This window comes from Phascolarctos cinereus, unplaced genomic scaffold, assembly GCF_003287225.1.
Source record: "Phascolarctos cinereus isolate Bilbo 61053 unplaced genomic scaffold, phaCin_HiC Scaffold_726;HRSCAF=1367, whole genome shotgun sequence".
In the NCBI taxonomy this organism is placed as follows: Eukaryota; Metazoa; Chordata; class Mammalia; order Diprotodontia; family Phascolarctidae; genus Phascolarctos; species Phascolarctos cinereus.
This window is the reverse complement of record NW_027556098.1, coordinates 60,660,508-60,674,419: the sequence shown is the minus strand read 5'-3', so window position 1 is coordinate 60,674,419 and position 13,912 is coordinate 60,660,508. Positions and strand designations below refer to the sequence as shown.

The 13,912-nt window shown below is 34.9% G+C and overlaps 1 protein-coding gene across 6 annotated transcripts in view; it reads left to right on the top strand.

Annotated features, from left to right (window-relative positions):
• The window catches only part of USP9X (ubiquitin specific peptidase 9 X-linked), a 178,800-nt gene that overhangs the window by 44,153 nt on the left and 120,735 nt on the right, over nucleotides 1-13,912 (top strand). For all 6 annotated transcript variants that reach the window (XM_020967081.2, XM_020967080.2, XM_078146581.1 and 3 more), the window contains one exon: nucleotides 1,192-1,296. In XM_020967081.2, the coding sequence (XP_020822740.1) occupies nucleotides 1,192-1,296 (105 nt within the window). The remainder of the gene's footprint in view (nucleotides 1-1,191; nucleotides 1,297-13,912) is intronic.

The window sequence follows — 13,912 nt, the reverse complement described above, 5'->3', positions numbered from 1 at the left end:
ATGATAAGAATTTTTATTAAATATTATGTCAAAGTAGTACATGAGGTGATGTTTATTGAGAAGTGTGGACATCTGTTAGTAAACACTTAAAATTTTGTAAAGGACATCATATTCTAAATGTTCATAATTTATCATTATTTTTTAAATTTGAGAGACACTTATAGTTTCTACAGGATTAGCCCCTTCAACTACTCTAAACAGAATAAATATTCTAATTCTGAAAACTGGAATATCAAGACAGACTGGAGGACTCAACCAATACCCTATATTTCTATAAGTCAAAGGGAAGTAGAATAATTACACTTTCAGGAGCAACAATATTCTTACAATTTTTGTTTTGTTTTGAGGAATGAGTGATTGATTTTGTAACCTCCTTTGTGGCTAATTAGTCCTCACTTTTCCCAAAACTAGGAGATGTAATTAAATAGCTATAGGATTTTAAAACTTTTATGAAAGCAAAACACCTCTCGTTTAGGATTTTCATAAGGTTGAATGTTTGTGTATTAAGTTTTCTAAGTGAAACAACGGTATTAAAGTTATGCGGTATTGACTATCACATGGAAGGGATGGGAGAAGGAGAATAAAAAGGAATAAGCATTTATATAGCACCTGTTATTTGGTAGCCATTGTGCTAAGCAGAAGGGCAAAATTTTTGTAGAGATTGTAGGAAAATCTCTTGCTGAAGGTGGCATGTGCGCTAGTGCATTAATAAATTGATGTCATAGCTAACTTACTTTATTATGTATGAAACCTATGAAGTCATTTCTTAAAGGGTAAAGTCTAGTTTAAAAAAAAAAGTTTTAAAAGCTTAACTAATTTCCAGGCTAAGAGTAACAATAATTATTCTGTTCTCAGTGACAGATTTCTTACCTATGGCCAGTTCTGGAAGAATTCTTTAAGCTGTTTTTGAAGAGTAGACTGTTTAGTACATCTAGAATTTGACTTAACCTCCATCTTTAGATGGTGTTTTTATGACCATATATATTTGCCTTTGTACTTGCTAGTGACTTTTTTTAATTTAACATTGAGAAACTTCCATCTTTGAGTGAATTGGCTGATTTTTGATTAAGATCAAGGATAAACTTTTACCTGAAGTTTCAAACTGTTTGTTGTACCTTTTGGAAGACAGTATCTTAAACTTTCTGTTCTTTGATAAAATGGAGGAATGAAAGATTCATTCTCTCTTTGCAGGCAGGAAAACATGAAGCCATTGTAAAGAATGTACATGATCTCCTAGCGAAATTGGCTTGGGATTTTTCTCCTGAACAACTTGATCATCTCTTTGACTGCTTTAAGGTAAACACTTCCCTGAATGATACAAATTAATATTTTAAATCTCTGAATCTTGCTTCTATTAGTATAGGCCATGAGCAAAACATAACACTTGGAAGGTAAATGAGAAAATCAAGCAAACATCCTCATTATTTTGAGTATTTGTTATTCTCTTTAAACCAAGAAATAATTGTAGGAAAGATGAAATGTGGCGTAGAGAAATGACTTTGGAATCAGGAAGATCAGAGTTCAGGTCCTGTCTCTGACACAGACTCTGTGTGACCCTTGGCAATTCACTTAACCTCCAAGGACTCTTAGGACTATAAGTTTCACAGAAGGTGCCATCCTGCGTTGGTAAAGAGTTTTCCTCACCTACAAGTTCCTTGCGCCAATGGTATTACAAATCCAAGCGATGAGATTAATGGCAGCACCTCGCTTAGGCTTTTGTTACACTTGTAATTATTGTAGACTTTGAGAACATCCATGAATCTGGAAGTAAGTCAGAAAGCCTCTCAGCATCAAGGAAAATAAATGTTACATATCCAAAATAGTTTATTCCATAGTAGTAGAGATAATTTCAGAGAGAGACCGCCTAAGCTTTACATGTAACCAGGTTTGTTATCTAATCTAGGCCAGAATCATACATGTTTCAAGATTAAAATAAACAGTTTGGTGCTATAAAGATGCTAGAAGTAGAGTTACTGGCCAAGAAGAAATTATAGCTGATACCAAGGATTGGTATATTGATCTAGTGGTTATGTTTTTTGTCTGGGCCAGTTTGATATGAGGGTTAACAGATGTACATACATCAGTACCTCCTCAGGATATGGCTACATTTTGATATAATTCTTTGTATCCATTATGTTGCCTCTTATGTAATAAGTATTTAATATAAATGTAGGGTATTCATTTTACTAAGGTGGAAAGAGGTTTTAGTGACTGCTATTAAAATAAATTTTAAAAAACTTTTAATTGATACTTAAAGAGGAAAGTTCTGTTTATCTCAGAATTTTTCTCATCTGTAGTACCCAGTACCCGTAATTGCTTAAGTAATTCGGGATCTTTGATTTCATCAGAGTGTATAGATTGCTGTTCCTCTATGAAGTAATAGGATCATAGAATTTGGAGCTGAAAGGAAACTTAGAGATCATTTAGTCCAGTCTCCTCCTTTACACAGAAGGAAGCTGAATACCAAAAAATGGTGGAAATTGCTTTTTCCAAGGCCAACAAAGGTAGCAAAAAGTAGACCTTGACTTTGAGTCCAGCATCTCTGACTCTAAATCTACTTACTACTTTTTTCACTAGCTACTAGACTAGAGTTATGGTGACTGAAAAACTTACAGCTTGTGATTAAACTGGCAGTAAACATATATCAACATAATTCAAGACTTTACAGCTTGGCAGAATATATAATATGCCAGAGTATTTTCTTCTGGCACAGTGCTCCTGAACCTGGGATTGTCCCATTACTACAGTGAGGAGCCAGAGCTGGACTTCAGTGAAGAATTCTGCTGATTAGGTTTCATAAATGAAGTCTAACTGTACTAATATAATTTTTTGTAAGTTGTAACAAGTATTAGACAAGCATGTCTGTTTTAATTTCTTTCATTTTCCATAAAATTTTTATGCTGTCATTCTGCTTCTGTTGTATCATTTCCTGCATGTCCTAGAGTTCAATTACAGATTGGTATAAACATTGATTATCATTGTTTAATCCATTTTATTATCCTGTGGAGAAAGAGAATAAGGGGGCATAATTATGCCAGCTGCTGAATGCCATAAGAAAATAGGGAAAGTGACCTGGAGCCAGAGTAAAGCCACCATAATTTGGAGTGGGTGAAAATTTTGATGCTGTGAATCAGTTTCTGAATGATAGTGAGAGCAAAAGAGTCTCAAAGTGTTGTTGAAAAGCAAAGAGAATTTTTAACTTTTCCTCTAGGATCACTCGTATTGGCGATGTTGATGAAGGTGTAGTCGGAGGAGGAGAGGAAGGGTCAAGGATTGTAGTATCTTCAAGTGTTTTAGTAAGGTTAGTATTTGGAAGGAGTGTGAAAGATTCAGTATGAAGGGGAGTTTGTTCATTATGGATCAAGAACTCCAGAAGGCGCAGTAGAAGGGGAGATGGATAGCGTTTGGTTGGGATATGAGTCAAATAGGGTTGACGGGGGATGGGGATGAGAGAACAAGAATTGGGAAAACTCTTCTCCTGCATATCTGTTAATTTAATACAGGGATAGGGAAAGAAACAGATCGTGGAGTTAGATGCTGCTGCAGCTGAATCGTACCCTTTTCATAGAAACACTGACTCTGTGTCAGCTTTAGCTAGTGCTGTTGATCTCTGGAAGAGTGGAGGGGTATAGAGACAATAGGCAGATGATGTTTCTAGAGTTGGTACCCCAGGCTAGTAGTGAATAACTGCACCATTCCTGAGTCTTTGGGAGGGCCTCAGCTTTGCAGTGCTACTGCCCTAAGACTTCTGCTACTGGTCTTCCTCTGGAATGACTAGGGAGAAGGAGAGGTTGAATAGGTGGTGCTGGGTCTGAGCATGGCCTGATTTTGTTGTGTTGCTGCTCTTATATTTTGCTGTTGGACATCTTTCAACTAGAAAGCAGAAAGGCACATAGAATCAAAGTCAAAGCTTGGAACAAAATTTACTATGTATCAGGCATAGCTCAAAGATCTGCATGTGCAATCGTTCTACCACAAAGCAAAAATGAAGATTCCCTTAAATAGTTATAAAGAAAGATATAATATTCTTTAAGAACCCATAGAAAATGAACCAATATCAGTATCAGTCATACTGATAGGATATACAAATAAGACAGGATCTAAATTAATAAAGGAAAAATGTGCTGCCATGCAGAAATACGGTGGATAACTAACACAGTAGTAGTATGAGACTTAAATATTCTCTCAGAGCTGAAAATATCAAATAGAAAGATAAAAAAGAGAAAATATAGAATTGAGCTGTTGGAGCATTTAGAGTGGAAGGATATACATACATGCGTATATATATGTATGCACATATATCTACATAGATATTAAAAATAGCACATGAGAACTTTCCAAAAATAGGCTGTGTTTTAGGGTACAGAGAAATTGCAGGAAAACATAAAAAAGAAATATTATTTGTAGACCATAATACAGTAAAAACAGTAATGCAAGGACTACGACCAAAAGAAAGAGAACTAAATTTAATAATAAAAGACTAAACTAATTACCTGAAAGAACAAATTCTAAATAATAACTACAGGGACAGTCATAATGATGAGGCAACATACCAGAATTTCTGGGAAGCAAACTAAGATGTCCTCAGAAAAATTTATATCCCAGTAAATTAACAAAATTGAAAAAATGGATTAGTAAACTGAATGTGCAATTTTAAAAAGTAGAAAACCAACAAATCCAAAATAACAAGAGGAACATTTGAAAATTAGAGGAGAAGGGGCAGCTAGGTGGCGCAGTGGATAGAGCATCGCCCCTGGAGTCAGAAGGACCTGAGTTCAAATGTGGCCTCAGACACTTGATACTTACTAGCTGTGTGTCCCTGGCCAAGTCACTTAACCCCATTGCCTAGCAAAAAAAGAAAGAAAGAAAATTAAGGAGAAATAGATGAATTTGAAACAAAAATTAAAAAAAAGTTATAGAACTGATAAACAAAATTAATTCTCTGAAGAAATTGGTAAACTTTTCTACTACCTGATTTAAAAAGGAAGAATATCAAATTAACAAAATAAAAAATTGAACAAGGTGAAACCTGAAAAGAAATAAGAGACCTCGTACAGTTAGAAACCAAAAAATCCTAAGAATCAAAAGAAATAAAGGGCAATCTGCAAAAATATAAAAATATCCCAATTAACAATTTATCATGTAGAGAATTTAAATAATCTAATCTCAGAAAAAAGAAACTTGAACTTGTTGTAAAAGTCCTACCAAGAAATGCTGTTACTAGAAATTATTTCTAACACTGCCATATTCATTTCAGTAGACAAATTTTTCTTTGTACTTGAACTGAAGGATTAAAAGAACTGTAGGCTTATCCAGAATGAATATTCATGCCAAAATTTTTAATTCTGGCAGAAGGACCACAGTAGTTTTAAAATATCATCATGATCAAGCTAGATTTATATTTGAGATGCAAGGATGGTTCAACATTAGGAAAACAATTGGCATTATTTCTCATTAAAAACAAAAACTTCTGAAGCACATGGTAATATTGAGTGGGCAGAAAGCCTTTGACAAAATACAATTCTCATTCAATTCACGTTTTTAAAAAAAGAAAGAAAAAGATTACGAAGTACAGGTATAGAAGAACCTTTTCTTAGTATGATCTTAAAATGTTTAACACCCCAACCTAACATTATATACAATGGGTAAACACTAGAACAGTTGGTCTTAAGGTAGGATGTGTGAAATTTTGAAGAATATTTTGATAATTGGGTGTCGTTGTTACTATTTTAGTTTGTAATCCTATGTCTTATTTTGTATTTTTATATTATATTTTTAATAATAACATTCTGAGGATTTCCACAGGTTTAACCAGATTATCATAGAATATTCATGACATAAAGGTAAAAAACCATGACACTAGAAATTTTTCCAATAAATATAAGAAGTAAAGCAAGGCTTCCCTTTCTCCCACTGTTATTTGACCTAACGGCAGAAAATCCATCAATAATAATTAAGACTAGAGAAAGATATTAAAGTCATAAAGGTAAGCAAAGAGGAGACAGACCTCCTTAATGGCACGATGCTTTACAAATGCTAAGGAAACAAAAAAAAGATCAAGAAAATTAATCTTTTGTAAAGTTGAAAGCTATAAAATAAACACAGAATTTGCTGCAACAGCTACAGAATCCAGGAGATAATAACAGAACTAGTAAGTATCTGAGGTCAAATTTGAACTCAAGTCTTCTTACTCCCAGGCCTAATGCTCTATCCACAATGCCACCTAGCTGCCCATAATAGCAGTATTACAAAATATTTAAACTATATGAGTCAACTTACCTAATAACTATAGAAATAAACTGGTAAAGCAGTCGTTAAAGTAATAAAGGACAGTTTAAGTAACTGATAGGATGTTCAGTGTTCATGGCCTGTCTGTGCCAATATAATAAATATGACAACTACTACTGAACTTAGTTGGCAGATTTATTACTCTACTACCAGAGAGATATTTACATAACTAGGTAAAACAATAAAAAAATTAAATCCAGGCTTCAGAACTCTAATCAACATAATGACAAACCATAAGGCCAAAGAATGAAAATGAAATATGACATGATGAACTTAAAATGCAGAAACATGTGGAACATGCATCAAAAATAATTGAACTCAATGGCTCAGTATCTGATAAATTTGAAAACATAGATTACATAGGAAAGAACTCCTTATTTGATATCTATGGAGAGAACTGAAAGGCAGTCTGTCAGATTCAGCTTAGACTAACATCTTATAGCAATATTCTACAAGAAATTCAAAATATGTGTGTAATTAATCTGAGTCTTAGAAGACAAATTCTTAATAATATGAAGGATAGATATGATTACAAAAAACAAAATAGACAGTATTTCATGAATCAGTATTTAAAAGGCCTTTCATATCAAATGTCTTTGATAAGATTGTGATTTTCAAGATTTATAGACAATTAACTGAAATATATAAGACCAAAGGCCATTTACCCAATAAATATTACTGGTCAAAGGATATGAACAAAGAGTTCTCTAAAGGAGAATTACAATTAACAGCCATATGAAAGAACAATCCAGATCACCAATTGTAAGAGAAATGCATGCCAAGACAAACAGGAAGTTTCCTTTCGCACACAGCAAAAGTGGCAAAGGCAGAAAAAATGGGAAATCTTGTCATTGGAATAGGGGTGGGACAGTAAGTATAAAGATACATTGTTAGTGGAATTGCAGATTCATCTAGCTATCTGGAAAGCAGTTTAGGATTATGCCGAAAAGCAGCTAAAATATTAATGCCCTTTTCCTTCACTAATTGTATTCGTTAAGGACCTTAGTTCCAAGTAGAAATGAACTGGAAACAAAGTAGATTCTCATCATTTGGGGAATGACTAAAGATATTCTGGTATAAGAATATAATCGAAAATTAATAAGCCCTAAGAAACATTATGATGGATAGAAAAAAGCTTGGGAAGATCCATGTAAAACTATGTTTTGGCATTATAATTATCTTTTGCCAAACATAAGATGTAAAGTTTCCTCCACTCACTTTGTTGCGGAGATGGGTGTGAAACACTGCATGTCAGATTCCTGTCATGTTTATTAATTTTGCTGACCTTTTTTTCCCCTTCCTCTTTTATTCTTTGTGATAGGGAATTGCTACCTTAGAGAGATACAATGGGAAATATAGGTGATATAAAAAGAAAATATATCAATAAAATTTATTTAAAAGTTTCTCTTCTGATTTTTAAAGGGACAAACTTTAATGTTCATGTCACGTATCCATTTTGAATTGTTTGTATTCAATGTTAGTCTAAACCTCATTTCTACCAGACTGCTTTCTATTTTTTCGGCAGTGGGTATTGAATAATGAATTCATTCTTCGGGAATTTTTATTTTGAAATTTATTGAATTCCATTATTTCTGATTCTCTTTTTTCTAGTCTTTTATGTTGATTTACTTAATCAGACAAAAGGTATAGAGGCCTTAACAAAATATAATAGTTTGGATTACATAAAAGTGAAAACTTTTGTGCAAACAGAATTAAATATCTACAATAAGAAGGGAAAGGATCAGCTTAGAAAAGTCAATAAATGAAATATAAAACATGAAGAATTAAAAATAACTCTGCTTAATAACTGAACTACATAAATCTGGGGGAAAATTACCTAGGAAAAAACTCTGTATTTGAAAAGAACTGCTAGGAAGATTGGAATGCCATCTGGCAGAAAGTAGGTTTATGTTAACAACCTGCACCATGTTCTACATTGCATTTGAAAGGGATACATGATTTGAATATTAAAAATCATATTAAAAATGGAAGAGAGTCAGTTTAGGTACCTTTTACCATTTTAGGTAGGGTGTGAATTATTAACCAAAAATGGGAAAATGATGTTTACAAAAGGTAAGGACAGGGAAATAAGGTGACTTGGGGGATGGCAGAAAGAGTGAGAGATCTTTGTATAAAATAACTCTGATTTGAGTTTGGTGTCTAAAATACCTAAATAGCTTATAGAACTACATAAGCCCCAAAGCTTTTCCCAGTAGAAAAATGCTCAAAAGGATGTGAAAAAACCAGTATGCACAAGAATTGGAAGGAATTAATAGTTATATGAAAGTACTCTATATCACTAATAACAAGAAATACAAATCAAAGTAACATTGAGGTTTTAACTCACATCCAGCAAACTGGCAAAGATGACAACAGAATTAGGTAATAGTTCATGTGGAAAACACAGAAAGACAGAAATTGTTAGTAAAGTGAATTAGTACAACCATTCTGAAAGGCAGTTTGTGCTGAGAGAGATAAAGTGTCTATATTCCACCAAAAGAATCCACTGGTAGACGTAAACACCAAGACATTTATCTCAGCAGTCTTTATGGCAGTAGAGAGCTAGAAACAATGTAGATGGCCATTAATTGGGGAATAGCTAAAGAAATTATGGTAAATGAATGTAATGGAATATTACCATGCTAGAAGAAATTATGAATATGATAAAGCAGAAGCTTGAGAAGTCTTGAATGAATTGATGCAAAATGAAGTGAAAGTTAAACCAGAGAAATAGTCTTCTAATCAATGACCACAAAAACATTTCATGGAAAGGACAATAATCCCTAAACTATGAAAAGATACCTCCCTCTACTCCCTTTTTTATTTAGGGGGAGGAGAAGATATGCGAAGAAACTATGAAAAGATACTTCCCTACACTCCCTTTTTTATTTAGGGGGAGGAGGTCATATATAAATCATAGCATAATGTCAGGGTTTTTTTTAATGCATTAATGAGTTTTGCTGAATTCTTTTTTTCAAAAAGATCTTGCAAGAGGAGGCATTCAGTGAGGAGTTTTATGTAGTGTAAAAACAAGATATCAGTAAGAATATTTCTTAAAAGAAAGTGCATGTTGCTAAATTATAAAGCTTAAATTTCCCCCCACGCCCTCGAAAGAGTTATGAGATCATAATATCCTCTGCCTACACTGAGGTAGATGATATGGAGTTCAGATTTGGAACCTTGTGTATAACATCCTATTTTGCTGATTTTTCCTCCCTCTTCCTCTATGTAAATAATTTGTCGTAGAAAATGGCTCTCTGGAAAGGGAACAGAAATGGAGAAGTCTAGCCAATGTAAAAGTAATAAGCAATTTTTGAAAAATAAATTTTTTAAAAGACACTCACCTCTTAACTACTGAGAGGTGTCAGCTCTGGAGGTAGGACTAAGTTTGTGTGGGTGTTCTCTGTTCTTGGAGAGGACTGATGAGTTGGTAATCCTAGAAGTTTAGAGCTCGATTTTTATCAGACATTTTTTCTTTCTGTGACTCAAGTCATTTACAGTTATAAGGGAGAAAAGTTTGGCTGCATCTTCTAAAACAGACAATTTCTAATAATTGTTTTCACTAACAATATTGCTTATTACACATCATTTTAAGTATCATGCATAATTTTTTTATCACTTAGCCATTTTAATTGTTCTTTGAGTATTACATTCTCCTTAATTTTCAAGACATAATTTTGTTTTCTTATTTCAAGGCTTCAAAGATATTTAAGTGATTCTCATTTCTTAACATGGAAATGTCAAAAGTGAATACCTTTTTTGTTTTTTTTATATCAACATAATTATTTTAAATAATGTTTGTAAAATATCTCATTTCATTTTGGTTTTCTTAGGATAATTTTTATTTTGATTAAGTATACCTAATCAGGCTGATCATTGAGTGTAAAATTAATTTTTTCTTTCAGTATCTAAATAAGACTGCCTGAAACTGACTCTCTTGTAGTTCTTCTATTCTTTTTTTTTTTCACCCTTAGGCAGTTGGAGTTAAGTGACTTGCCCAGGGTCACACAGCTAGTAAGTGTCAAGTGTTTGGTCTGAGGCCAGATTTGAACTCGGGTCCTCCTGCCTTCAGGGCCAGTGCTCTATCCACTGCGCCACCTAGCTGCCCCTCTTTTGTAGTTCTTAGCGCAGTGCCTGGCACATGGTGTTGTTATTGAGTCCTTTCAGTCATGTCTGACTCTTCATTACCCGATTTGGGGTTTTCTTGGCAAAGATTTTGGTTTGCCATTTCCTTCTTCAGCTCATTTTACAAATGAGGAAACTGAGGCAAACAGGGTTAAGTGATGATTTGCCTGTGGTTGCACAGCTAGTGTTTTGAGGCCAGATTTGAACTTAGGAAGATGAGTCTGCCTGACACTCTTATTGACTACTCCACCTAGATGCCTCCTGGCATGTAGTAGGCACTTACCAAAATGTTTATTGATTAACTACAGAGAAATTTTACTTCATTATGTAGTTTTCTTTTCTTACCTACTATTACTCTCATCTTTGAAAAATGTGTGTTTTTATCTGTTAACTTTACCCTCTTGTTTAATTGTGATTTGTCTGTTCTGTTAAAGGACCCATATCTCTTTAAACTTTTTTGTGTTGCTTTTCACTTGGCAACCTTTGTGTACTGTAGCATTTCTAATCAAGGCTAAGTTTATCAACAGATCTTTAACTTTAAATAAGTTTACTTTTATTTAAAATTATTTGCTTATTCAGTGCCATAACAATCAAACCACCTAAAATTATTTTATAGAGTTAGAAAAAATAATAAGATTCATTTGGAAGAACAAAACATCCAGAATATCAAAGGAATTAATGAAAAGAAAATCAGGGGAAGGTGGCCTAGCAATTCCAGATCTTAAATTGTATTATAAAGCAGCAATCATCAAAATTGCTTGGTACTGGCTAAGAAATAGAGTGGTGGATCCGTGGAATAGGTTAAATACGCAAGACACAGTAGTCAGTGACTATAGTAATCTATTATTTGATAAACCCAAAGACCCCAGCTTCTGGGATAAGAACCCACTCTTTGAAAAAAACTGCTGGGAAAAGTGGAAAAGAGCATGGCAGAAACTAGGCATAGACCCAAATCTCACACCATATACCACAATAAAGTCAAAATGGGTTCATGAGTTAGATATAAAGGCTGATGCTATAAGCAAACTGAGAGAACAAGGAATAGTTTACCTTTCAGATCTGTGGAGAACAGAAGAATTCATGACCAAACAGGAGATAGAGAACATTATGAAAAGCAAAATGGATAATTTTGATTACATTAAATTGAAAAGCTTTTGCACAAACAAAGCCAATGCAACTAAGATTAGAAGGAAGGTAGGGTGGAGCCAAGATGAAGGAGTGAAAGCAGTGACTTGCTTGAGCTCTCCCCCAGACCCCTCTAAATACTCACAAAAAATGTCTCTAAACAAATTCTAAAGCAGCAGAACCCACAAAAAGAGTGAAACAAATTTCCAGCCCAAAACAACCTGGATGATTGATCAGAAAGGTGTATCGTACCGGGCTGTGAGAGGAACGCAGTGCGGCGTGGGCGCACAGGCCGCAGCAAATCTGGAGCAGGCCTCAGAGGACTGAATGGTGGGCAGCTGTGGCGGTTTCCAGACTCCTCAATCCATGAATGCCAAAGACAACTTAGAAGATCAGTGGGAAAAGTATGTTTGTGTGGTGCTAAGAGAGGAGCATGGGGTCTCAGATCCATTCCCTAAGGAGCGTGGCCCTGGGGGGAATGTTGCCTCCTGAACTTCTAGCCCACAGACTGAGGGGGAATCCAGTGGCTGATCAGAGAGGGATTGCAGGGATCTCTTTGCCAGTGCTGAGGCAGGAATCTCTTGCTTTGCCCCTGTTTGGATCTGGGTCACAGTTCTGGGCAGCGGTCCTGGGACAAGGAGGAACGCTGGCATGGAGGAGCTTGTAGTGGCTGTGGAGAGAAAACCCTTCTCACAGTTACAGGACAGAAAGGAATACTTGTGGTCACAGGCCAGGAAAGGAGTAAACACCCCATCCCTTATCATACCACCTTGGAAGAACTGAAAATTTACAAGTCCCTACAAGTATCTCTGAAAACAGCTGTACAAACCCCCAAAGTTTGGGACAGTACATTCCCCACATTGGAAGCAGACTCTTACCTTAACAAAAAGTTTAAACTTCAAGTAATTGGCTGGGATCGTGAGCAAGCAGCGCAAAAAGAGTCAGACTTTATTGTCTTACTTTGGTGACAAAGAAGATCAAAATATACAACTAGAAGACAACAAAGTCAAAGCTCCTACATCCAAAGCCTCCAAGAAAAATATGAATCAGTCCCAGGCCTTGGAAGAGCTCAGAAGGGATTTTGAGAAGCAAGTAAGAGAAGTAGAGGAAAAACTGGGAAGAGAAATGAGAGTGATGCAAGAAAATCATGAAAAACAAGTCAACAGCTTGCTAAAGGAGACCCAAAAAAATACTGAAGAAAATAACACCTTAAAAAATAGCCTAACCCAAATGGCAAAAGAGGTCCAAAAAGCCAATGAGGAGAAGAATGTCCTAAAAAGCAAAATTGGCCAAATGGAAAAGGAAGTCCAAAAGCTTACTGAAGAAAATACTTCCTTAAAAATTAGAATAGAGCAATTGGAAGCTAGTGACTTTATGAGAAATCAAGACGACGTAAAACAAATCCAAAAGAATGAAAAATTAGAAAACAATGTGAAATATCTCATTGGAAAAACAACTGACCTGGAAAATAGATCCAGGAGAGAGAATTTAAAAATTATTGGACTATCTGAAAGCCATGATCAAAAAAAGATCTTTCATCTTTCAAGAAATTATCAAGGAAAACTGCCCTGACATATTAGAACCAGAGGGCAAAATAGAAATTGAAAGAATCCACCGATCTCCTCCTGAAAGAGATCCCCAAAGGAAAACTCCTAGGAATATTGTAGCCAAATTCCAGAGTTCCCAGGTCAAAGAGAAAATATTACAAGCTGCCAGAAAGAAACAATTCAAGTACTGTGGAAACACAGTCAGGATAGCACAAAATTTAGCAGCTTCTACTTAAAGGACCACAGGGCATGGAATATAATATTCTGGAGAGCAAAGGAGATAGGATTACAACTAAGAATCACCTAACCAGCAAAACTGAGTATAACCCTTCAGGGGAAAAATGGTCATTCAGTGAAATAGAGGACTTTCAAGCATTCTTGATGAAAAGACCAGAGCTGAATAGAAAATTTTACTTTCAAATACAAGACTCAAGTGGAACACGAAGAGGTAAACAGGAAAGAGAAATCATAAGAGACTTATTAAGATTGAACTGTTTACATTCCTGCATGGAAAGATGATATTTATAACTCATGAGACTTTGTCAGTATTAGGGTAGTTGGAGGAAAAAATATATATGATATGATAGATAGATAGATAGAGGGCACAGGGTGAGTTGAAGATTAAGGGGTCATATCTGGAGAATAAAATTAAGGAATGAGAAAGGATGATACTCAGAGAAGAAGAAAGGGAGAGGTAGAATGGGGTAAATTATCTCACAAAAAAAAAACAGAAAAGGAAAGTCTCAACGTGGAGGGGAAATGGGAAGGTGAGAGAGAATGAGTGAATCTTATTCTCATAGGATTTGTCTTTAGGAGGGAATAACAAC